General features: G+C 33.7%; 1 protein-coding gene, 1 long non-coding RNA gene and 1 pseudogene across 5 annotated transcripts; 1 reads left to right on the forward strand and 2 right to left on the reverse strand.

Moving 5' to 3' along the window:
* The first annotated feature begins 101 nt into the window (after nt 1–101).
* On the forward strand, nt 102–6918 carry LOC140961720 (F-box/LRR-repeat protein 15-like; annotated as a pseudogene).
* A 9365-nt stretch (nt 6919–16283) lies between these two features.
* Nucleotides 16284–21197, reverse strand: LOC140961305 (guanine nucleotide-binding protein alpha-1 subunit-like). Of its 4 annotated transcripts, none has more exons than XM_073419748.1 (15): nt 21045–21197; nt 20518–20685; nt 20332–20404; nt 19790–19827; nt 19595–19684; nt 19347–19424; nt 19102–19209; nt 18883–18984; nt 18210–18265; nt 17661–17795; nt 17336–17429; nt 17147–17206; nt 16992–17071; nt 16554–16785; nt 16284–16474 (listed from the first exon to the last, which is right to left on the reverse strand). In XM_073419748.1, the coding sequence occupies exons 2-14, from the start codon at nt 20608–20610 to the stop codon at nt 16608–16610; spliced, it is 1185 nt and encodes a 394-aa protein (XP_073275849.1). In that variant the 5' UTR covers nt 20611–20685; nt 21045–21197; the 3' UTR covers nt 16284–16474; nt 16554–16607. The 4 variants fall into 4 exon arrangements, with proteins under 4 accessions (XP_073275849.1, XP_073275848.1, XP_073275847.1 ...); XM_073419747.1 differs by having other exon boundaries at nt 20518–20871; nt 21045–21190; XM_073419746.1 differs by having other exon boundaries at nt 20806–21186.
* A 4331-nt stretch (nt 21198–25528) lies between these two features.
* LOC140962141 (uncharacterized) lies at nt 25529–26561 on the reverse strand. The gene is made up of 4 exons (XR_012172472.1): nt 26529–26561; nt 26092–26228; nt 25918–26002; nt 25529–25834 (listed from the first exon to the last, which is right to left on the reverse strand). It is a non-coding gene; the product is annotated as an uncharacterized lncRNA (long non-coding RNA).
* Nucleotides 26562–27892: the final 1331 nt, after the last annotated feature.

Below are 27892 nucleotides of genomic sequence, written 5' to 3' on the forward strand. Positions count from 1 at the left end.
AAAGGGCCTGATCCGATAGGAACGGGCCCAATCTACGTGACCCAAATCGTAGCCCGATTCACTGCTCTAGACGACGTCGTACGATAAGTTTACCATAAAGATCAAAAGAGGAAAGCAAGACAACTATCTCCGTTGCCGCCGATCTTTAATCGAAGCACAAGCGCTCCATAATGCTCCCAGGTCACCCGATCGCGTATACGTACAGCTGTCTGTCTTAATTTATTTTTTTTTCCCTACGATTTTGAACGGACTGGGAGTAAAGAAGGCATGATATTTCTATTTTTTGTTCTTTGTGACATGTTTTCGACTTCTGGGTTTTTTTTTCTTTTTCTTTTGTTTTGGTAAAATTAGGATTCTTTGTACGTACGTGACATTGTTACTTTGAGTTGTCTTTCTTGTTTTTGGTGTATGAAGATTTGGTGTTTTCTTTTTAAATGCTTTGGAGTTGAAGACGAGGAGGATGATAAAATGGATGCTGTTGTGAATACAATATACCCTTCTGGTGTTGAAAACGGGAGAGGGCCGATGAAGGAGAACCGGGACGAGCAAATGGCGAAAGATACTCTGAATTAGGGTTTTGTCTACCTTTACGCAATATCGGAGATGGTGATGAGGGAGAGGGGTTAGGGATAGGGTTACGGGTGACCGATGCCACTGGAAGAGAGGATAATGACAGGTTACATCTCGATGGTGTTATCGGTGAGAGAGGTGAGGATTTTTTTAAGTGGGTGAACGATATGGGGTTGAGATATACTGCTAGTGGTGGCAGCGGAAGTCAAGTGGACGTTAATATGAAATTAGGTTTTAATGGCGAGCCGCCTTCTTCATCATCTTCAGCTGTGGATATGGGTAGAGAGAAATATGATCGCGATTTACCAAATAAACGGCCAAAATTTCACTCTTTTGCTCTGTGAGACCTCTCTCTCTCTCTCTCTCTCGCTACACGTGTGTGTTCGCCTGTGCCTGTGTTTTCAATACTGAACAGTATTATGTTTTTCGATCATATTTTAAAAGGTTGTCTGCACATGGTAATTGCTAATTTGTTATATGTTTTTTTAATATAAAATTTTGTGACCATTTTTATATTATGTTGTAAAACTCCCTCTACTGATGAAATTTGTTGCCCCAATTAAATTGAGGTTCTATAAATAACTCGGTTTTACCATCTTTCTACGTGCAGATTTGAATGTTCAGCAGCCATTACCTTATTGAGAATGTCATTGGTTTGCTCTTACTTGGCCCTGTATTAGGCGTGGCGAGGACATGCAGGAATAAAAGTCTGTTAATTGTTCTGTAGTTTTAGACGTTGATTTTAAAGATTTTGTTGGGCTGTCGAGTTATGTTTGGAGATCGAATAACTGTTTACAAAGTCTGTGAGTTAGGTTTGAGAACTATGTGAGTATCACCAAGACCAAGCCACTTTATTTGTTTTTGCTTGCTTCATAAGATGTCATTGATTTTATACTCATGGGCTGTGTCCTTGTACTTTGTGTCCTCATTCACACTTTTCTTGTTAAAATTAAAATTTGTTGTATCAAGATTATCCGTGTCTACAATATTTTTCAGCGTATTTTATATGTAAACTTGTAGCCACCTGGTCGTGAGACAGTAAGTTTAAATATTTCTGCGATATAAGTAGCTGCCTTTCTGTGGATATCCGGTCATCTGAGTACATATTTTTTCAGAATTATTAAATTTCTTGCCAAAGCTTGGTGTCACTGTGTCAGCTAAACGAATCATCAGCTTTCTGGTTTTTTGAACGAGTTTCTTACTTTTTTCTTTTTCAACTTTTGCACGGTTAATCTGGAACCTTGATGCGAGTGGCCAAATCATACCATCATTGCTGTACTTCTTTACTGGATTGCGTTAGTCATTTCATGTGATTATGTATTATATAAGTTAACAATTAGCCTTGCCATATTTTTTTTGTTTTGCAGGGATTGGGACTCGGATTTCGGGAATGAAATGCATTACCTTGCTCCTGTGCATAAGGATGTTGGTGATGAAAATTTGTATGATTTACGTGTTGCATCTGACAATGCTAGAAATGATTTCGATCCCTTAAAAATGGATCATCTAGAGGTTCGAATGGATCTTACCGATGACTTACTGCATATGGTATGTATTTTAAATGACCTGAAGGAAAGTAAATTAATTTTCCGCTGTTCTGAATGGTGAGGTTTAAGTGTTAGTGTTTTGTTTTAGGTCTTTTCTTTCTTGGACCAAATTGATCTTTGCCGAGCTGCAATGGTTTGTAGGCAGTGGAGGGATGCAAGTTCTCATGAAGATTTCGGGTGGTATTTGAATTTTGAGAATCAGTTCATATCGTCACGACGTTGTGAGTTTATTCCTTATTCCTGTGTCCTTATTTATTCAACAGCTTTTTGTAAACAGATTTTGAGAAATAGACATATTGAATGATCCCGTGATATAGATCCTCATAACCTGTTAGATTAACTTGTTTGGATGTAGCTTTAAAATAGAGGGAGGATTTATTTAAGTTGATGGCTAGTATCTCAACTGCCTGAAACGGCTTTTACTATTGCTCATGAACAATAATGATTTCTTGTGTATAATAAAAATGTGAACCGCACCTACAATAAACATCGTTTGAAGTTACTGAAGAATTATCCTTGTATACTTGATGGATTCTGGTTTAGCTTTACCCCCATGTCTAAGTTTTTTTTAGTCAAATGGAAATTGACTTGGGTTAGTTGATGTTTCAGTTGAAAAGATGTGTCAACGATATCCAAATGCTACTGCTGTAAATGTTTATGGTACTCCTGCAATCCATTCACTTGCAATGAAAGCAATCTCTGCATTAAGGTAATTTCAATTTGATCTTGTTGGATAATTCTATAATTTTGTGGCCTATATGTTTACTGATATGATTTTTGTGGCTCAGGAATCTTGAGATTTTAAGTCTGGGTAAAGGCCAGTTAGGCGAGACTTTTTTCGAAGCACTAACAGATTACCACATGTTGAGGAGTTTAACTGTCAATGATACTACTTTGGGTAATGGTATTCAGGAAATACCCCTTTATCATGATACGCTGCTCGATCTTCAGATAGTGAAATGCCGTGTGCTACGTGTTTCCATCAGGTGATTAAGCAGTGAAGCAAGTTTCAAATTTTAATCGATCTTTTCTATATTATTATTCATATTTCCTTGTCAGGTGTCCCCAGCTCGAAACATTGTCTCTGAAACGCAGTAGTATGCCACAAGCTGTTCTCAATTGTCCCCTCTTACGTCAGCTTGATATAGCTTCTTGTCACAAGCTCTCAGATGCTGCAATCCGTTCTGCCGCAACATCATGCCCACTCTTGGAATCCCTAGATTTGTCTAATTGTTCATCTGTCAGTGATGAGACAATACTAGAGATATCTAGGTCTTGTGAGAATCTCCACATTCTTGATGCTTCATGCTGCCCAAACATCTCGTTAGAAGTAATATAACTTTTTAAATTTTGTTAATTTATGTTATTTTTATTTATATATTTTTTCTCTAACATTGTGACTCTCCCTGGAAGTCCTTAGACTGAGAATGTTAACAGTTCTTAAGCTTCATAGCTGTGAAGGTGTTACATCAGCTTCGATGGCTGCTATATCTGATTGTCATATGCTAGAGGTTTGACCTAACACTTGTTTTGCGCATTTCATCATTTATTCTTTCATGGTTTTGTGAGTACATATTATATAATAAAATGTATTCTGATAGGATTTATATATCTGTTTTAGGTTCTTGAACTTGATAGCTGCAGTTCATTGACATCGGTATCTTTGGATCTTTTGCGGTTGCAAACCATAAGGCTTGTACACTGTCGCAAGTATGCTCTACTCTTACACTCAAATATCTTTTTTTTCATACATTAAAATTTATTTGCCTCCTTGCAGACTTGTTGATTTAAATCTGAGAAGCAGTGCGTTGTTATCCATTACTGTTTCTAATTGCCCTTCTCTCCAGAGAATCAGCATTACCTCGAAGGTCCTTAAAGTATGTGGTCTATTAATGATTGTGTACAACTTGTTAAATATGTGTAAGGAAAGTGTCATGTCCTTAAATATATGTAACTAAATACCCATGTGACAAAGTTCCCTGAATTATTCTTGCAGAAGTTAGTTTTGCAAAAACAAGAAAGCTTGACTAGTTTAGCACTGGAATGTCCTTGCTTGGAAGACGTAGACCTCACTGAATGTGAATCTTTGAGGAATTCTATTTGCAAAGTTTATAGTAGCGGAGGAGGCTGCCCTATGTTGAGATCATTAGTTCTTGATAGCTGCGAGGTTCGTCATTGCAAATTTGCATTTTTAATTTTTTTTATATTTACTTTATCAAATATTTGTGGTTGTATATTTGTAAAACTTAATCAGCAATAACCTTATATATCGATAAGCTAATCACACGTCCTTTTCTGGTAAGTCCTCCCTTGTAGAACAACTTATATCATGCCATTTCTTCATAGGTTTCTTCTTACCTTTTGACTATATTTTTGGTTATCCATGTGGAACATAGCATTGGCACCATATATTATCGAATTCCCTAGGATGGATGGGTGTGGTAAACTAGCTCTCTTTGTGTTTGAAAATATGTGCTTAGCAATAATTTTGTCAGTTCATTTATTTTCAAATTTTATCTTATTTCGTCATCCATTTTTCTGTAGTTTATACAACATCCTTTTCAGATTGCCAATTCATACCTTGTGAGGTGTTATGTTTTCTGCATCATCTTACTTTACCTCCGTAGTTTGGTAAGGTTTTCGTTGTAAACATGATGGCCATATCTAATTGCAACTATCGCTCTTTGCAGAGTTTGACAGCTGTGAGTTTCTACAGTACATCTTTAATCAGTCTTTCGCTTAGCGGTTGCCGATCAATCACCTCTCTTGAACTTAGATGCCCTTGTCTTGAACACGTCTCTTTGGATGGTTGCGATCATCTTGAAAGAGCTTCATTTTCTCCTGTAAGTGAACATCTACCTTTAATCCTTTGTATTGGGCTTGAAATCCATTTTAAATGACTGCTGCCAAGCATCCTGTGAATTTCCTTGGGAAAATTGATGTAGAAATAGTTTTGTTTGTGTTTAATACCTTTTTGCCAGTTTGTCAAGCTTTTATAATTGCTTGCTCAACCTCATTGCAAATTATGGCCCTCTGAATTGATTTATTTTGCTTAGCATACTTTTGGATTTATCATGATTCTGTCACAGGTTGGTCTTCGGTGCCTGAATTTGGGCATTTGCCCTAAATTGAATGTACTCTGTATTGGAGCGACACACATGGTTTCCCTTGAATTGAAGGGGTGTGGCGTATTATCCGAGGCATTAATCTGTTGCCCTCTTTTGACCTTTTTGGATGCATCTTTCTGCAGGTGATTCTACTTGTGGTTGTTCAGCCTGGCAACTTTTACACAACATTGAATTTGATCTTCATGTGTCTGACTGATTCTTCTTGTGACTACATGTGCAGCCAACTTGAGGATGACTGCTTGTCTGCTACAGCATCTTCATGTCCTCTCATTGAATCATTGATATTGATGTCGTGTCCTTCTGTTGGCCCTGATGGACAGTTATCTTTACGCTGCCTTCCAAATTTGACCTACCTAGATTTATCCTACACTTTTTTGGTTAACTTGCAGCCTGTTTTCAAGTCCTGTTTGTATTTGAAGGTGATATTTTGCTTCCTATTATTTATGATATTTTTCACCATCCAAGTAAGGCCCAATTTAGTTGCTACCCATGCATAGCCATGGTGCTGACTGATATAATTATTCTTTTTCCCCCTTTCATCCCTTCTGTTGTTTATGCAGAGAAGTTAAGAGTGTTGTGGTGCTTTTATCAATTATCCGAGGGACTATATATGATCACATGAATTGTATCTGAACATACTTTGTATTGCTGCTTCATTTTTATCTAGGTTCTAAAATTGCAAGCATGCAAGTATCTTGATAACACGTCACTGGAGCCTCTCTATAAAGGCAATGCCCTACCAGAGCTCTGTGAACTGGACTTGTCCTATGGAACGCTCTGCCAGTCAGCAGTAGAAGAGCTGCTTGCTTGCTGTATACATTTAACACACATCAGCATTAATGGTTGTGTCAATATGCATGATCTGGATCGGGGCTTTCACTGTGATAAAAGATCTTTAGTTGAAACTTTCTACGGGTCGTTTGACTCTTCTTCAGAAATGGACTACCTCCAAAAAGACCGAACCAACCGTCTACTGCAGAACCTCAATTGTGTTGGTTGTCCAAATATCAGGAAGGTGGTTATTCCTCCTGCAGCGGGATGTTTCCATTTATCATTGTTAAACCTATCCTTGTCGTCAAACTTGAAGGAAGTTGACTTATCATGTTGCAATTTGTTCTTTCTTAACTTGAGGTAGTGTCTCCGACATGATCTCGTTGCTCTGTGTTTGACCCCATGACATTTTTATCTCTTCATTTGCTAACTTTTGTCATCATGTTTTCTTGTTCAGCAATTGTAACTCATTAGAAGTTTTGAAGCTCGACTGTCCTCGGTTAACCAGTCTTTTTCTTCAGGTACATTTCATGTAATTCTACAACCATTGTGATAAATATTGCTCAATGGCAATTAAACCTAAGTTTATACTTTGTTTATGCATATAATATCGATTAGTCTTGTAATATCGATGGGGAAGCTGTTGAAGCTGCAGTAAAACAGTGTATCATGCTGGAGACACTTGATGTCCGCTTCTGTTCTAAGGTTAGAGAATTTCATGCTCGATCCATTTGGTATTGTTTGTTATTTTTTATTTCCAGGTGAACTCTGAGATATCGGTGAATTTTTTTGCTCTTGACAGGTATCTTCATCAAGCATGGGAACATTCCGTGCAGCATGCCCGAGTTTAAAACGAATCTTTAGCAGCCTATCAACAACGTGATGAGAGATCTTAAAGCATCGTTCGATCATTATTTGCATTAATAAATAGTGTATGCATTGGTGAATTAACTTCCGCGTGTCTATGGAAGTATCTTGAAATCCATTGTTATTAGTAAGTATGATAAATTTACTTTGTTGGATGCATTTCCTTTTGATGCGATATTGCTTCTCTCAAATGTCAACGGAATGCATAATAATTTTTAAAGATTCAAATGGCATGACTGACCCAAATTTAGTTGTAAAATTGAAATGTTCTTCTTTTCGCACAGTTATTTTGTATTGTGAAATCATACATACATGTGATGAGTTTCATTTTACTGTGTGGCTCGCTCTATGATTTGTATTTGAAGATAATTTCCCGTCCATCCCCTTTAACCAAACCCATATATATATTTTTATCTAATTTTCTTTTCCACTGCAAAACAAAGAAAAAGGCTACTTTGTTGTATTTGACAAGTGTAAGTCCAATTTCTCATAGGCAAAACGCATACTACTCCTTTTCGGGGATTCCTACTCTTCGTACGTAGCTAAACTTTCTCAGCTGTTTCATCAATCACCACAATGGCGGTTTTTTATTCATTTTTTTTATTTATTAGATTGTGGTATTTTTCCTAAAATTTTAGCGTGTTTTTGTATATTTTATAAAACATTAAATGATAAACTAAAAAAAATGATACTCCCTGCTTCTTGCAGGGAAAGAGCATAAAAAAAATACCATATTTAATATGTCCCGCTACTAGCACAAACGGGGTAAATTATTTTTTTAAAAAAAATATTTACAAAACATTTCAATCCCCCGTCTGTAGTCTGTATAAATATATGTGTATAAAAATGTATATAATATTATATTATCTATACACACATAATATACAATATATAATATGTATAAATAATTGTATTGCGTATTATTTATATGTCCATAAATTATATTATGTAGAACCAAATATTTGTCGTTTTACAAAAAAAAAAATATTTGGTGTAGGGATGGTTCGGTACGACATATCGAAATTTTCACAGAAAACTATATAGCGTACAAAAAATTTCGTTATAGTACAAAAATATATCGATACAACATCTAAATTTCAGTATGGAATAAATTTCATACATTTCATATCAATAATTTCGGTATGGTATCAATATAATACCATCTCTACCGTTATTAGTTATATTTTTTTAATTTTTTTATAGATTCATTTTCACATCTTAATCTATTTGTATATTAATTATTTAAAAGTATTATGATTTTATTATTTATAAGAATTTTGTTCGTTATGAGATTTGAAACTTTTCGATATTTTTGTATATATCGATTGAAATACCAAATAAAATTTTAATAAATATACAGAATAAATTTCATATAGAAAAAAAAATATACATGCATCATATCGAAATTTCGGTACAAAATAAATTTCATATGCTCAATAAAGGCCTCAAGAAAACAGAGTAGAAATTATTGATATTGAATCTGATGATAGTGATGATGATGTGGAAATTGTAGGTTTTAACTATGGATATAAAGCAAATGGTGAACAAAAAGGCGTCAGGATGACTTCTAATGATAATATAGAAGATTCGAACCTTGGATGGGAAATGGATAAGATGGATTGCTTTGCTGGTGACAGTAATACTTTGGCAGGTTGTGAGGGGAGATATACTATGGAGGAAAAGGGAAAGGCACATATGGATGATTCATGATTAGCACTTGATAGTGATCATCCGATTCTTTTTGATTTGAGGCCTAAAAATGACTTTCCAATGGACATTATTGAGTCTAGAGAGGATTTCGAATTTATAGCATGGCAGCCAGCAGCATCCCCTGCTATACCTGTAGTGGCTGCAGACAAGAGGTAAGACAAGAAGAACAAGTTTTAAGACCCAGAGTAACAACGAATCGTGTGGTCATGAGAGAAACTGCTTGACGATTTGAGGAGTTTAAGAAAGATATTGTGGATAGAAGGGTTTTAGATAAGATATGCTCTTATTCGTACGTCATTGAGTATCAAAAAAGAAGGCTTCCTCATGTTCATATGTTAGTCATATTTGAAAATAATGACAAGTTGTATACTTCCGATCACTTTGACTCAATTGTTGCGTGCTGAAATACCTTTACAAACAGAAAATCCCAATCTACACAAAGTAGTTGTCTACCATATGATACATGGGCTATGTGGATCAATCAATCCTAATTGTCCATGTATGGTAAGTGGTAAATGTAAGAAGAACTTTTCAAAGCCATTTGTGGAATACACATCTCGAGGAAATGATTCATATCATTTGTATCGAAGACGTGAAGGTGACCAAGTATCAATTCCCAACAATGACGATGCTTTCATTGATAATGGTTGGGTTGTCCCATACAATCAGTGGCTTTTGTTAAAATATGATTGTCATATTAATGTTGAAGTATGTGGAGGGATTAAATGTGTCAAATACATATATAAGTACATCCATAAATGTCCTGATCGAGTCGCACTAGAGTTATGAAATAGACAAAATCGTGATGAAATCCAACAATATGTGGATGGAAGGTGGATTTGTGCGCCTGAAGCATTATGGCGAATTTTCTTATTTGAGTTCAGTAAGATGTATCTTTCAGTCATTAGGTTACAAATACATACACCAAACCTACATTTGATTTATTTTGACCCCAACAACACATAAGTGATCTACTTGCAGATGATGACAACTCGAGACTATGCTTACGTAATTTTTCAAAATAAATTGTGATCCTGAATTGATTGTAAAGTATTTATATCGAGAATTTCTACAATATTACACATGGATAAAATCTGGAAAAAAATGAATTCGTTGAAAAAGCAACAATAAAGTGGTTGGAAGAGTATATATTGTGTCGCCATCTGAAGGTGAGAGGTTTTATCTTCGTATCCTTTTAAATCATGTTAGGGGTCCAACATCTTTTGAAGATCTGATGACTGTGAATGAGATAACATATTCAACATTTAAGGAGTCTGCTCAAATAAGGGGGCTTCTCAAACAGGATGATTATGTAAAACAATGTCTGCAAGAAGCACGCTCTGTTAAAATGTCATCTTCATTGAGAAGGTTATTTGTATCCATACTGGTGTTCTATCAACCAACAATAGTTCGAGAACTCCGGGATGAGTTCCATCCTTACATGTGTGAAGATTATGGTAAAGAAATTTCATCAAGTAACTTAATCATCAATAAGTTATTGCTTGAGATACGAAGGTTGTTGCATCAGTACAAAAAGAAACTTGATGATTTTGATTTGCCATCAATAAGTGCTGAGTTTTTAGTAGACAAACCGCTACCAAGAATAATTGAGGATGAGCTTTCTTATCAGATTTCTGATGATGATTTGAGATCTATTGAACATTTGAATGCTCAACAGAGGATTGTGTTTGTCACCATCATAGAAAGTATTATGCATAACCAATCAAAACTTTTCTTTATTGATGGTCCTGGAGGTACTGGTAAGACTTTTTTATACCGCTCAATGTTGGCACATCTAAGAAAAATGGATAAAATTATAATTGCAGTAGCAACATCTGGGATAGCTGCGACATTGTTGCAAGGTGGAAGAACCGTACATTCATGTTTTCAGATTCCACTTAGACCAAATGCATCAACACTTTGCAAAATAAAAAAACAGACAGAACTTGCAGAACTAATAAGGCGTGCATCAGCCATAGTATGGGACGAGGCTCCAATGGCAAATCGCTATGCTTTTGAATCCGTCAGTAAGAGTTTCCAAGATATTATGAAAAATCAGATAGCATTTGGAGGGAAGACAATGGTTTTTGGTGGCAATTTTCGACAAGTGTTACCGGTTGTTAAATGAGGGTCAAAGGCAGAACAAATTGCTGCAAGTATTTCAAGGTCAACATTTAGGCATCGCGTAAAGATAATACAACTTCAACAAAATATGAGGTATGCTCAAGATATTGAGTTCTCGCAATTTCTCTTGCGTATAGGTGATGGATTGCAACATACTATGAATCATGATTTCATAAAATTACCAGTTCAATTATCATACCACGGGAAGGTGAACAATCAATTCAAATGTTGATTGATTCTGTTTTTCCTAATATGATAAATCATGTTAATGATGAAAACTATATGGTCTATAGAGCCATCATCACACCAAAAAATGTTGATGTTGACAATATTAATCAAATGCTCATTTTCAAGTTTCTTCGAGAGGAAAAGAGTATACATCGGGATAGTGTAGAATACGACAATCACAACATTTTTCAAGAAGAATTTTTAAATTTCCTTAGTCCAAGTGGTTTGCCACCACATAAAATCATATTGAAAGTAGGAAGTCCTATCATGCTCTTGAGAAATGTTGCGCCTGAACTTGGTTTATGTAGTGGAACAAGATTAATATGCCGCGCCGCAGTCTTGGTAGAAATTTCATAGATTCCGAGATCATAACAGGTCCTCATAAAGGTACTAGGTGCTTTCTACATAGAATGTCCTTGGAAAGTGAAGATAATTTTGGATTACCATTTGAGTTGACACGTCGACAGTAAGGCTTAGTTTTGTTTTGACAATAAACAAAGCACAATGTTAAAAAATCCCAAATATTGGCATATTTTTGCGTAACCATGTGTTCAGCCACAGTCAGCTACATGTGGCACTTACAAGAGGAGTCTCCCAAAATTCTACAAAAATTTTGGTAAAAGACGGGAATTTACAGAGTCGATCTAGTGTATTCACAAGAAACGTGGTTTTCAAAGACGTATTGCTACCTAATAGAGAATGATAAAGTGTAAGTAAATCAACTCTCTTTATTGTAAATTTTAAAAAATACATTATGCACAAATAATTACATTAATCGTTAAATACATGCTATATGTGTCAGCGTTAGAATTTGGGGGATGCTAATATATATATTCAATTATCTATGTTCAATCACAGCCAGCTATATGTGGCACCATGTATTCTGTACATGGTTTTATCTCTGCCAACGTTTATCTATTTCTCATCCTCTATCTTATCACGTCTCCCAAATAACCATTTTTGGCATGGGTATTACACTTTCTATATTTATTGATTCAAATTTGCACCGTACTTTGTTAGTGTCTAATGGATAAACATATTATTTATGATTTTTTTTTGGCATAAGTTGAATTTTTTTGTTGGTTATGAATTTTCTTTGTGCTTTTTTTTTTCAAAAGCTGAAAGATACACGTTGCAAATAAAGTATTTATAGAAATGACATACTCAATTCAATGGATCATATCTATTCGCCCACATCTTCATCTGGTTCGTTTTTAATAATGAATAAGTTTATAGTCTATGAAATATTATGTTGATTTATATTAGTGATCATATCAAATTAGTTTTTTCGTTTTGATCTTGCAGATGATAATGTATTTATTACGAGCTTCAAGGTCCTATGATATAATATTTCACATATTCTCAACTAAGTCACTAAATCATTATATTAGGTCTTCTTGGACATTGTTTTATTATAATGTCTACAGATAAATTTACATTTTGGTTTATAGATATTAAACTCAAATATTTCAAGATCTAGGAGAGTTGCGATAACAAAAATCCAAACTTTCAACTGGCACAATTGCATATATATACTGATATGGCGTATTTGAATATTTGCTGCATATGTATTTATAACTAAAGATTCATACATGGAGAACGCGGATGATGGAGGTAGGAATCCGACAAATTTAACTTATGCATAAAATGCCTAACGATAAATACAACTGTAATAGTTTTTTTCTTCAATTTATTAGCTTAATTTAGAAGACAAATTTGAGTTTTTTTTATTTAATAAATTTAGTTTGAGGATATTCTGATATTTTTTTAACAATCTTTGGACTATTTGTTTACTTTTTTTACATTGAAGTTTAACATTATTTCACATGATATGATATTACGGCTTCAAAATAATATTATTTTTAATGATAAAAAACAATATCATGTAAGGTAACAAATTGAGGTTTGCATATTTATTTAAGCTTCGAAATCCATTGTCATTCAAGAATATATTCATGATACAAAATATTTTGGTGTCACGGTGTTGTGCTATCATTAATGTTTAATATATCAGGCTCATATATTCATGACACGCGCAACGCGTGTGCCTCGGTGGCTAGTTATTAATTAATAGAGTAAGTGTGAAATTACCACACATGTTACTTGATAATGAAAATAAGTAAACATGTGAAGGGTAATTATGTCCGTTCACAATTGGAAAACTTTATACATACATACATATATGTACATGTGAAGGCTAGTTATATATATATATATATATNAATATCAAATAGGTCGTAATATTAAACATTTAAAATCATTTGTTTTTAAATTTTAGAATTGTATCATCAAATTATATTCAATATTTCTGTCACCTACTTGACTGTAGATTTTTTATTTTCTTAAAATTTCATAAATAATAAAAAAACATATATATAAATAAAAAATTATATATCAAAAGACCACATACTACCAAATTTTGTGTACTGAATTTATAAATTTGTCTAACATATAATTTTTTAAAAAATTGCTATTATTATCCATTTTTAAATATTAAATAAAATAGTTATACAATATGTGAGACGGTGAAAATAATTGTTTAACAGTTATGCCTTAAATTTATATATTATGATAACTGATTTTGGAACTGAAGTCAAGAAAAATTTTAGTTTTGGTTTTGGTTTCAGTGTTCTTGAAAACCATGGTCGAATTTACCTTTAGATAAACATTTTTAGCATATGCTTCAAATACTATCAAATTTTGTTTATTGAATGTATAAATTTAAAAATCTATATACTTTATAATAGGTCATTTCATTATGAATATAACTCAACTTTATTTCTCTCACGCTCGTTTACAATTGGAAAACTTTTCTATCATCCATATATTTATATGTATATAGAATGGAATAATTTTTTTTAAAAATGAAATAGAATGAAATATTACATAATTAATATTATAATGTTAAAAAGATAAGGGAAAAAAATCAAAAACACAAAACCATAAGCATAAAATGTGGTTAATTAGTATTAATTATTAACTAATAGACTAAGTGTGAAATTACCACATATATTATTTGATAATGAAAATAAGTAAACACATCCACACATTTATATGTACTAGCAAGTAACACGTGCGTTGCACGTGGTGAATAAACGTTGTAACGAGTAAGTGAACATAAAACACTTATATTAAGTGAAATCGAAAGGACATTTTCTATTAACTATTCATAATATAAAAAAGCATTATCAATTTTTTTCTTGTTTAATTTTCAGTTTTTGGATCATCTCTGTGTGACTGTTTTGTCTAAGTTTTCTCATCATTTTACTGAAATCATCTATTTTTTCATTATCTTAAATTTCATGGTTTCTCCTTTGGAACATGATGAATTTTGTTTCTTTTTCTGTGGTTTTTTCATTTCCTTAGTATTTCGTGTCTTCTTATCTTCATGTTGTACTTGTTTTGCTCTTTCCTTTGCGTTCGTTCTTTTCTTAATATTTCATTGATGTTTCAGTTCTTTGTATTCTTATCAGTATTTCTCTTGAGTTGTCGTTTCTCTAATCCATCCACAATTATTGATGTTATTCCATTTTTACTTGAGACAGAATTGTCTAATTCGAAAAGAAAATTGTGATCTTATTTTCTTGGTTGATCAAGTATTGTTACATGCTCCAAATTACTTTTTTTTATGCAATATAAAATTTGTAGTTATTGGCAATATGTATTAAATTATTATAATATTATTCAAGTAAATATTTTAATTCACCTTAGTATGCATGTCAATTATTTTTTGATGGAGCAACCAATAAATGTCTGAGCAACCTCTTCGAACAACATCACCCTAGCTATTTCATTTTCATCTTGGACCAACATTGTTATGTGGTACTTGAAAAATTAATTGTGAGAAAGTATACAAAATAATTAAATGTTTTTAAGCATGTAAAATTAATTATAGTTGCAATAACTTAGGATGATCTCGATATTCAGCTTCACACAATTGGTGCAATCAAACCCATTGATAATTTTGGTAACAGAATTGAAACAGTTGCAACATGCTTTTTATTGATTTATTTTCAATTTTTTAAAGCTTGCTTTGATGTAATAATAATTGTTCTACATGTAAGAGTGAACAAATTTAATTATGGATAAATCATCTCATGCCATCACGAAGCCATAAAGGAATATACAGCCATCATGAAGCCATAAAAGAATATACAACATCATCAAAATGTTTTGGTTCAAAACAACAATTCATAAAAGACAAATCACAATTTAAATTAATGATGGACTTAAAAGACAAATCACAATTCTAAAAAGATTGGCAGCTTGCTTTGATGTAATAATAATTGTTCTACATGTAAGAGTGAACAAATTTAATTCTGGATAAATCATCTCATGCATCACGAAGCCATAAAGGAATATACAACATCATCAAAATGTTTTGGTTCAAAACAACAATTCATAAAAGACAAATCACAATTCTAAAAAGATTGACTCTTTTATATAGATAATAATAGAGTAATAGATAATAGATATATAGGTAATAATAGATTAATATTAATAATTAATTAAAATCTATAAATTAATGAAGGACATAAAAGACAATTCACAATTTTAAAAACATTGTCTATTTTATATAGCTAATAATAATAATAATAATTGTTTTTTTATATAGGTAATAGATAATTAAAGTTCATTAAAATATAGGTAATAGAAAAAAATAGATTATATATATTTTAATTAATATTAATAATTAATTAAAATATATTAATTAATAAAATATTTAAAAGATAAATCACAATTCTAAAAACATTCGCTCTTTTATACAAGTATAATATAATATAATATAATTATATAGGTAATAGTATGTAATTAATCATCATTGTATTATATTATTCATACATAGCATCCGGACAGACCCCTTAACAGTCCCATAGTCATTCGTATGTAATAATCATTAGCAAAGGGCATTCCATCCCCCTTAAATCACCACCAACCATAAAAGAACCCGAAGCATCGGTTTTCATTTGTTTCCTAATGCTTCGTTTGGTTTTTAACTTATTCAACTCGTTGATTGACGAATAAGTTATCGGATTGAAGTTAAAAACAGTTTTGGCTTCGTATCATTTACAATTATTAATTAATAATTGATTTTGCAGTATCATGTGAATCGAAAATTATTTTCCAGAAAATATTAAAGTTGACAATTTTTTTGCTGCTTGTAGTCAAATACTCTTGCTTTGCCTTTTCGACTGAGTAAAAATACATTCTCGATATAGAACAATGAATAATCTCAACCACCGAATGCCTATTTGCATAGTGCCTTGAACATCTCCATTTCCTCTGTTTTCTCCCACTAGCATAGCATTTAATATTTCGCACCTTTCACTTTTGAATCAATATATATCTGAGGCGCGTTTTCATTATTCTTTGACAAATTTAAAACCATTTACCACTGGCACTCATCCAAAAAGAGCTATACGGTCAAATTATAATTATGAAAATATATGGGATTTACACAAAGGATGAATGTTAAAGATTACAAATTCTAAAGTGGCACTTTATCCATCCTCCTATTCAAAAAAGCACCTGAAAGGTTTCCAAGCAAGAAAATTATCAACATAAATCTTAATTGGGATTGCAAACTGTGGAACTTAAAGAGGCCAACCTTAAATCGTTCTCTGCTGTATGCAAACATGAAATCTTGAAGTTGAGTTTGTCATTACAATAGACCTGCTTCAAATAGATTTCTTCGTCTCAACGTCTCATCAACAAGCTTGAAAGTCTTCTTCACAAGTTTCTGATCTAGGGCTGTCGTTCTATAGATCTTAAAGACCCGATCTACACGGTCAGGGCCCGTGCTCTGGAAATACAGTTCCTCGAATTTTTTCTTCACAAACCTGATGTCAAGCATCACAAGTTGAGTGCATGCTAAATTATGACAGATCGAGTAATTTTATGTGTTATCCTGTTGTATATCAGGGTTCAAATGATGATCTTAAAAGGCATCGAAGAAGCTTTAAGGAAAAGACAATCTCAGATTAGAGGCTAGAGCCCATTCGGAAACCTCATCCGAGTCTCAAAGAGGGTAAAAGAATGCACTTACTCGTATGCGTTCTCGATTTCTTGTTTTCCAGTTGAAACTGACTGATAATCCTTGAACCACCCACATACATTCAATGGGACCTGTATACAAGAAAATTATGATCACAATCACATGGATGCTGAGCCAACAGAAGTCGTGGACCTCCATTCACTTACGTTCAGAATCTTCTTTTCAAATAAATCAAATTTGTTGAGAAATAGCATGAAAGAAGTTTTCTGCATTTAAGGGGAAAAGGGTTAGCCAGCAGACCAGTAGTATATACCATTAACTGGATTGATATTAAAGGAACAAGTTCTCTTAGCAAACAAAACAACATAATATCTTGTAACTTGTCATGGAAAAACCTCGAAGCAAGGCTGCTTTAGGACCCACTCAAAGAGTTCTTTTGTCTCCATCATCCTATTCTTGTTATCATCCTCAAAGAGAGTCTGATCATAACTGAAACAAAGTATTGCACCTTGTGTAAGTAACAACATTTGCATAACATCAAATGAGAAAACTACACAAATACAAACTTCTCAGTAAGAGCTGTAAAAGATTGAAGTAACGAGTAATGGTAATTAAGGTCACAATCCTAAATAATGTCAATGCTTCAACAAGGAAGCCATCAAGATGTCAAAAGCTTGTTCTTTCTGAATGGTAACCGAGAAGGAGGAATATCAAACGTACTCACTAATAGCTGCACAAAATATCACAGCTGCAACACCCTCGAATAGATGAATCCATTTTCTTCTTTCATTTCTCTGGCCTCCGACATCAAAGAGTCGATATACTTCACCACTTTTTTTGTTCTCTCCAACTGGGCTGCAAATGTTTAAACAATTAGCAACGATGATATAAACCTTTTTACATCATTAAAACTACCTACTTCATTTCATTCTTCAACACAATTTTCATTCAAATAGTTTTTTTTAAATAAACTTTAAAGAAGTCGTCTGCCAAAATTAAAAATAGAGCATGCATTATATCATATCACCAAAGCGCTAACCGATAATCTAAAGCCAAACAGTCGATAATGGTACGTTGTAAGTGAAATGTGAAGAAATTTCACTTATCTCATCATCTTAAAATTAAAGTCAATCTACAGATAAAGAGTAACTCAACACATTGTTACAATAAATGCTGCTTTTACCCAAGGAAATGAGAGAACCTTTTATTCACACATAGATATGGAAAATCGGTTCATCCATAATCTCGAGGCAAAGAACCACTTATTACCTGAACTGGATTTCCACAACACCAGTTGTCCGAACCCTAGCATGAAGGACATCCTCCTATTTCAAGACAAAAATTAAATTAAACATCTGGAACATGTTCAATTTTAAATAGGAAAATATAGCATAGAAAGTATAAGAGCCAACACATAAATTATGTATCCATGCTACAATGTCCACAGGACTAAAACTCTATCATTCCCTCACTTCAGAAAATAATAATCATATTAATTTGGAATAAACATGGTAGGGAATCAAATATTAATTCACAATTATGTCAACGCTATCAATAATATCGAATCTGATTCCGTAGAAGTTCTCCAATATTCTAACAAAAGAAGCCAAACACAAGACAATGGTCATGGACGGTCAGACAAAGAACAAAATGAGTGGTATACAACGCAGCCAGATTGACCAAAGAGCATAAAATTTTATCCTTGTTGATCGGTTGCAGCAAGGTTCATAAATAGGGGGTGAAGGTTTCCTGAAAATTCGAAGGGATGGGAGAATGGAGGATATGTAAATATAAAAATATATCTTCACCAACTTGACATAAAAAGGATATTTCATTTTTTGTGGCAACAAATCTATTGTTGACACTGCTAGAAGATGTTTCCTTAAATTACTGAAGCAAAAAGGAAAGAAAGAGGCGTGTGAGAACTTAAGTTTTCACTCACCTTTGTAGGAATGTAGTCTGAATCTGACAATCTTTCCAAATTTTCCATAAAATAATCTGCACAATCTGGAACTTGAAGTTCGTGGCCATGGGAAAATGTTTCCTGCAGAGCACATTCAAACATTAGTTGTAATAAAACTCTAACGAATTCGGGTAATTAAAAAACACATCGGAATCTAGCAAACGATTAACCTAGCCATTTGGATGAAGGAAAATTGACCTGTATGGCACTATCTTTCCAGAGAGCTTCTATCTCATTCGCAAGTTCCTTTGTAAGAGTTGGGCAATCAAACCTACTACCAATTTCTGAGAGTTTCTCCCCAATTTGCTAATGCAAGAAATACCATTGAAAGTAAATTCCATCACCAAAACCGGACGTTTGGGAAATCTTAAATTTCATACATGGGCATCTGAAATAATCACTATCAAACAAAACTTTGCTAAATCTTGAAAAACTGTTCAGACCTTATTTTCATCAGATATGGTGAACTTTGAGGAATCAGATACGGTTTGAGACAGTTCCTTTGATCCATCGTGTAAAATCTGTGAGCATCAATAATCAATTCAAACTGGATAGTATCATGCAGGTACAACTTCAAGTACTACATAATGTTGTTTGGAAACTTCATTTTCTCAGGCCATCAACACTGGTAAAAAATTGTACTTGATCCCTAAAGGGAATAAACCAACACAACCTTCCAAGTATTTCATACTTTTATTGTCTGATAAACATTGGCATGTATTACAGGGATGTATCCTTTAAGCTCAGCCTCGTCAAACCCACTCTGAAACAAAAGTTTTATCTGCACGACATTTGACATGCACCTACCTGAGTCATCTGATAATAAAAGAAATGTGTGCATAAAATAATTTGTGATGTTCACAGAGAAAATAATAGGACATCTTACCTGCTTGAAAATAGTGGACTTCCCAGAATCTCCAGCACCTTAAACAAGCACATTCCAGTGAATATTAAAGAAGAATGGAAAAACGAAGAACACATACAAAGGCAAGAGAAGATACTGTTATGATGTGTGCTTATATCACAAGAACAATTTTAGACAAAACTTGGAAGACCTTAAGCAGACACCTGACACCCTTGTAATTTCTGTTACTAGATTTTTCACTAATTTGTGTATAGGCAGATTGTGGAAAAAGACATCTCAAACTATGAGCGAGCCAAAAGAGATGTTTTATAATATGCCACGAGATAAAGTATCACAACATCTTCTATCCAAAGCCAAAGCTTGTGCCTAGAAGGGTATGCAAGGATTGGACAAAAAGTAGGATACATTTTAAAAGTAGCCAATGAAATTGTAGCTGGTCGTGTTGGCAGTAATAAAACCCCAAAAAAACAAGCGAGAAAACATGTAGGTCCTTATATTTGGTCTGATCATCTAAATCGATGAACATATGGCAGAATCAATAAGCAGTTTTCCCGTATGGATACCAAGCAGTAGCAGTTTCTGAATATGCTTCTCTGCCTTCGTTTCTTGGTCGATTCTCCTCTCTATTTCAGCAGTCTGGGAATCAAGGTCACATAAATGTATTAATGCCTAAATACAAATATACTAATAATAATAGTAAAAAACAATAAGCACGTGAAGAAAGTTTTGGGTAAATATAGAAGATGTACATGCTCATGCTCTTCAGAATCAGCTTGACTACGTTGCTGTCTACTGCAGATTAACCCCATAGTGTCAATCAGAGTATACCACATAAATATCATGTAGAGTCAGTCAAACTGTTGTGAAAGATCGATTTTGACACTTCTGGCAATCTTCTACAAAGTGTTATTCACTGCCTAATAACAAAAAAAAAAGAAAGAAAGAAAGGTGGGGGGGATAATAGAAGAAACGGCTCAAACCAAACGTACAAAATGCAGCTTCTTCATTGAAGTAAATCATTAAGTGAAAAACAGGATCAGGAGCAGAATCAAATGTAGTCTAGAGTCTAGATCAACGTAGATGACTGGTAGACAGAAGCTCGCCTAATTAAAAATAAGTCAACGACCAGAAAGATAAAATTTACATAGCATTCAGATCATCATCATCATATCAATCGAAAAGGAAAATGCTACGAAACTAAATTCCCTGAGTTCCATTCTTATTGTTTAAAGGGATCCAGATTGAAAAACAAAAGAAAATTAAAATAAAATCCAACCCTAGAAACAAGAGAGCGAGTAAATCGAGTTCAACTGAGAGAAAGGAGCGTGGGTGGGTGGATGGATCTCATCTCGGGAACTTGTCATGAATTCTTCGGTCATTCGAATTTCGATATCAGTATCAGCCAGGAAAGGACAAGAATAGAATAGATGGAAATATCTTGTCACGCAATCAATAAATAATCCTTTCATATTATAATTTCTGCACCAAAAAATGAGAAATTAAGCTTTATAAGAGAATAGTTTTGGAATAACACGTAACGTCAAACTCACACCCTGGATTTAATTTAAATTTCAACTACTTACATCGATACTACAAAACTCGATCCATTTTCAGCCTAATTATTCCTCATAAAATGATGTTATTTGGTAGGTATATTGAATCTCGAAAATGACAAATGAACTTTGCAGCCATGATGAGAATGAGATGAAACAAGTGTTGAATATTCTTTCATTAACAAAATTTGTCTCGTCTCGGTCCTTTAGTATATGTCAATAATTCTCAAAGATACAACACAATAACCCAAAAATATAGTAAATCTCTCTTTTTAGAAAGAAGAAGTAAGACAATATGAGTACAATAATTTTTGATGCAAAAGTGATCTTTCATTGATCCTTGATGTTCTATTTAATCTTTCCAAACTAAAATGATATGTTTTTCATCAAAGCGGGTGTCTCTTGGTCCATACAAGTGATTTTAATCTAGGAGATTCCATTTGGATGAAATAGTGTCAAGAAAACTCGAATTTGCCTGTACCTGTTTGTGAAATAGGACAACAGGCACACCCACGCTCCATAACCCTGTCCAGGAAAATCTGGATGAAAGTGGGCATGCTGAAAATGCACCTTTGTGCCCAATTTTATTCGGATTTTCCCTGATAGAGCAGCAATGTAGGGGCGTGCCCTACACTTAGTGCAGACATTACTCGACGCACCAAATTTCTTTTTCTTTTTTTTTTTTGCTTTTGTTTCGAGTCTTTCTTGTGTTTGTTGCTTAATTTCAATTCATTAAGTTCAACAAAATTTCAACAATCCTCCATATGAATAAAATTAATGCATGAATGCAAATGATGTCGAGAAGAAAGCTTACATGAATAATTATTGCATCAGGAAAGGTGACTTTTGGTTTTGAACTTTCCTAAGTAGAATATATCGGATTTCCTAGGCTTTGAAGTGAACTTGATTTCTTGAACATCTTGGTGGTTTGTATTAAATCAGACAATAGTACCTACACGATACATTTCCTACAATTTCTATTTGGTTTTTTCCGGCTGTGTTCATTTTGGTCATAGAACACATCTTGGCTTCATAAGTATTTCGTTGAGGCGCCAGCCCTCACACTTGTATAAGTGATCTTTTTTTAAGAGTATCCTACCATACTCTTCCTATTACAAGCTAAGTAATCATTAAAATTTTGATACTTAACCTCACTACATTGATAGGAAATAAAATTCACCGTCCTAAGAATGAGAAGAGAATTATTTCCGAATGTCCACTCAAGTTTTCATAATTTAGTTGTCATATTGAACCAAGATTTGGGTTTCCAATGTGAAAACTTTATTTTGTAGGTTTTAAACCTATTCTCCTAGACAATATGTGCACTTGATCTCTATTTAATGTTTTTATATGCGGATCCGCCAAGTTATCATTTGATTTGACATAATCAATAGAGATAACTCTATTTGAGATTGCACTGTATTATGTTTTGACGAATATGTCAAGCTTTACCATTGTATATGTTGTTTTGTGTCCTTGTAATTACCGACTGACTATTGCAATGTATCATTATTGCAACAAGGTATATTCTCTAAAAAAATTATTAAGCTCTTCTGCAACTTTATCTAGTACTATAAATTCAAAATCCATTGTGGATTTAGCATTGCAATTTTGTTTTCATGATTTCTAAGTGACCGAGCTAGCACCAAAGCTAAAAATATAGCTAATAATGGATTTTGAGTATTTGGTATTAGAAATCCAATTAGAATAACTATATCATTATAGTACCACATGATATTTTGTAAAATGCGGTCGATACTCTAATATATGCATTAAATATCAAAGCATCATTGTCAAAACGTTCCAATGAATAGTGAGTCGACTCAACTTATTTATCGCACAAACGATGTCTGGTCGAGTACAACTAGGGATGTACATAAGGCTTCTAATAATTCTTGAGTATTCTAACTGGGATACTGGTTCTCCGTGATTTTTATCCAAATGGACGCTCATGTCAATGGGCGTCTTTACCGAGACTGAGTCGTATGTATTAAAATTCCTCAAGACATTATCAACATAATGAGATTGAGATAAGATAATTCCTACTGAAGTTCTAGAGATTTTAATTCATAATATAACATCATCAATGCTCATATCTTTTATATCAAAATGTTTAGTCAAATTTTTTTTGCTGCTTTGATCATATATTGATTACCCCCAATTATAAGTATGTCATCTACATATAGACATGATATTATATAAGATTCTCGAGTTCCTTTAATGTAAACGCATTTGTCACTCTCATTAATTTTAAAATTATATGACAACATCACTTTGTCGAATTTCTTATGCCACTGCTTGGTTGCTTGTTTAAGTCCATGTACAGATTTAACAAATCGATACACTTTTCTTTCTTGACCCCAAACAATATAACCTTTGGATTGTTTCATATATATCTCTTCTTCAAGTTCACCATTCAAGAATGAGATTTTGACATCCATTTGGTATATCGTATGGTTATGAAAAGCTTCAATTGCAGTGAGTATATGAATGAAAGTTATTCTCGAAAATGGTGAATAAGTATCGAAGAAGTCAAGGTCTTCTTTCTGTCTATAGTCTTTAGCCATCAATTCTAGCGTTGTATTTTCCTACTGTAACATCAACTTTATACTTTCTTTTCAGGGTCCCAATGGTTTGGTACCTTATGGAAGATCCACTAGTTTTTAAGTATGGTTTTGTACAATGAAATCTATTTATATATTGATGACTTCTTTCTAGTATGGCGGTTCCGGGCAGACAAAGAATCTTATAAGTTATTTGATTCATTTTTCAGCATATAAGTGTGGAAATCTGGACCAAAGAACTTCAAAGTTCTAGCCTTTTACTTCGCCTAGTTCTTCTTCCTTTGAAAAACCTTCGTTTGTTCTAACATTTTCAAGTTAAGAATGTTTATTATTTTTTCACAATTCGTACGACGTCTTACATTTTTCTTGTAGGGTATCTTGTTTAAAATATAATTAGCTGATAATATTGCTCCTCCACAAGTTTTGAGGTAAGCTCAAATTTTTCAACATGACATTCATCATATTTTTCAATGTTCGATTTTTCCTTTCTATCATGCCATTAGATTGAGGGGAGTATGGTACAGTAGTGTGGCGGCCCAAACTTTGTCACGTAATCATACAATATGTGACATAATATGCATAAAAATCTTTCGACTAAATAATAATATAATGCATATATGACAAAATAATGCAATTAACACATTATTTACATTAGTGTATCAGAGACAATATAATCATCACACAACGCTTAACTCAAATACGACAATAAACTATACTGTCTCTATCAACTATCAACTACAAGACTTCTTTGATTAGACACACCTAGTCTTTCTCCTATATCATATCCTAGCACTAGTTATGTAACATGTCCAACAAAAAATAACCCGAAGGGTGAGCATACATAACACACATCATCGTAATAAATAACAGTTAAATGAACACCATGAGATATAATTGAAATCATAACATGAATAATACATTTTCTGTTTCTGGACAACGACTTATATCACAACCAACAATATCAACAAATGTCGTTCTCCTACTACTGCAACAAACAACATCAACAATACGTCACTCTCCTACTACTGAGACAAACAACATCAATAATACATCACTCTCATGGTACTGCGACTTAAAACATCAACAATAATTATTCTTGAATTATATAGATACGTCACAAGCATAAAGATCAAAGATATATAACTATTTCTTTGATCTTGAGTCTTGTTGCGTATCTATATAATTCAAGAATAGTTATCAGATAATTATCACCGTATCAACATAATCATAAAAATCTCAATATACAACATCAAATAGCTCAACAACAGTTAATTTAACAAAATATAAAACTCGATTATCAATCTTCATCGTTCAACGATTAATATTCCGATCCACTGTATTTAGCTCACAATACTAAAATTAAATACACCCTAAACAGTTAAATTCAAATAAAAGATTATATCAAAACATCCACAAAACTACAAAAACTCCAAACCAAAAGATAGTCTATTCTTCCTAAATTTAAATAAAATGTTATATCAAAACATCCACTAAACTACAAAAATCTCCTAGTATTTGAAATTTTAATCGATGCCACGATGCATGATGAATTTGATTGTGACTAGATCCGAAACATCTAATGGGGATTTCTTGTCATAAGCTACAGAAAAGGGAGATTATTATCTTCATAGGACCTAAGAAACTATACCACACAAACCACAAACTCGGATAATGAAATAGACATTCTGAAAATTAGACTGGACGATGATTAAATTTTTCGTTCAAATGATGTTTGTTTTGTCCTCTGTTTACAACATATCTCAGCATACACTAGTCCAAAGAAAATCAAAATAAAAGGTATGCAAATTTATGACTTAGTACAACATATGTATGCTGGGAAACATGTGAGATTCTCAATCTACAAGTTCCATATTTGTTTACTGCAAAGCTAATCCCCATGAATGTGATCAGTTGCGACATGCGCCGAGGCAAGCAGCACACAAGCACAACTGCATCATAAAAAAGTTGCCTCACCGTGACGTCCACATCTTGAAATAATAATTCCGATGCTTTTTAACAGATGAAATCGAACCTTCCTGTTGTTTCCCTTTCGCTGCCTCTATCAAAAGCTTCTGTCGAGTATTTTCCGGGTCCTCTTCCCATTTCGCAAGGTTTGCCTATGAAAAATGCAAGGGCACAAAAATAAGAAAGCATGGGGTACATGAAAAGAATTTATGTAATGCATCATCTAAGGCAAAAGTTCCGCATGGAATTCTTTCATTTCCTTCTCGTATCGACTCAACCTCCGAAGCAGATTATTCAGTTCGAAAGTAACCTTTTCCTGGCAAGGATCGTGTTGCAACTTCCCTTGATTAACTAGACTCTTATAATGAAAAAGCGGACCTGCGACAATAGTGTAAATGAAACGTAAGGATAATTCATGCAAAAAAAAAAAAACAGGAATTTGTGATAGCTCATCCGGGTATGGATGGGAACAATTTTATTTGGTTCCGAGTCTCATTTCTTTTCGATAAAGAATATATAAGAAAAAGAAAATCAATCAAAGAACTTGATCACATGAAGCTTGCCAGGTATTAAATTATACAGTCCATGATACCCATAAATCAATCAATCACTAATATCCCAGTCAGATTTTTTTTTAAATAAAAAAAAATCTGACCAGAGAGAGAGAGAGACACTAACCAGGACGCTTGGAAAAAGAAGAGTGCGAGCGATACTTAGAAAAGTAGATAAAGGGGAAAAACAACACAGGTGTGAAACATTTCTTCTCTGCTTTTCATTTACACTTTGATAACTTATTTATACAGATGAATCAAGCTACCAGCTATTGACACGTGAAATCTTATCCGCATTCTGTTACAACCGATTCAACAATAAATTCTTCTAGATTGATCCTAATGCTTACTGGACCCATAATATATGGGCTTGTCATTTATCACATGGGCTTTGGGTGTCTTCAAGATCATGGGCTTTAACTGGCCCCCTCAAGCTTTGCAGGGGATGAGGAACCACGCAAAGCTTGAACCTATGACGATGAAACATTATTGCTGACAATGGTTTAGTAAGCATGTCCGCCAGTTGATCAATGGAAGGAACATGGCGTACTGAAAGTTCTTTGGCCAACACTTTTTCTCGAACGAAATGGAGATCAAGCTCTAAGTGCTTGGTTCTTGCATGTAATACCGGATTGGCAGTTAGTGCAATTGTGCTGAGATTGTCACACCAAAGAATAGGTGGACTGGAGACAGTCACATGTAACTCAGAAAGAAGAGATCGAAGCCATAGAAGCTCAGATGTAGCATTAGCAACGCTTCTATATTCTGCTTCAGTACTAGATCTTGACACAATGGGTTGCTTTTTGGAGCTCCACGAGATTGGCGAAGCCCCCAAAAAACCAGCAAAAACCAGAGGTGGATCGACGATCATCAGGGTCACTACCCCAATCCTCATCACAAAATCCTTGTAGAGTAAAAGCTGAGGAAGGAGTGATACGAATACCATATCCAAGTGTGCCATTTAAGTATCGTAAAATGCGTTTTACCGCCTTCCAGTGCAAGTGTGAAGGGGCTTGCATAAATTGACACACTTTGTTGACACTAAAGGCAATGTCTGGGCGAGTAATAGTTAAGTATTGGAGTGCTCCTACTGTGCTGCGATAAAGTGTAACATCATCAAATGGATCACCTTCTTTAGAAGACAACTTGAGACCAGAAGTCATTGGCGTTGGCAAAGCTTTAGCATTACTCATCTTGGTGCGGAGAAGCAGATCTTGTGTATACTTAGTCTGAGTGAGAGTCATGGACTTATCCAGTGATCTGCAAACTTCAATGCCCAAGAAATAATTCACATCTCCTAAATCCTTAAGAGAAAATTGATTGTGCAACGCTGAAATGAGTGATCGAACTTGAGTAGTGTCACTTCCTGTAATTAGAATATCATCAACATAGATCAACACATAAATTACAGAAGTGGCGTGAGTTTTAACAAATAAGGAGGCATCAGCTTTAGATTCAACAAAACCCATAAGCTTTAGAGAATGACATAGA

This window comes from Primulina huaijiensis, chromosome 16 (genome assembly GCF_012295235.1).
Source record: "Primulina huaijiensis isolate GDHJ02 chromosome 16, ASM1229523v2, whole genome shotgun sequence".
Classification (NCBI taxonomy): domain Eukaryota; kingdom Viridiplantae; phylum Streptophyta; class Magnoliopsida; order Lamiales; family Gesneriaceae; genus Primulina; species Primulina huaijiensis.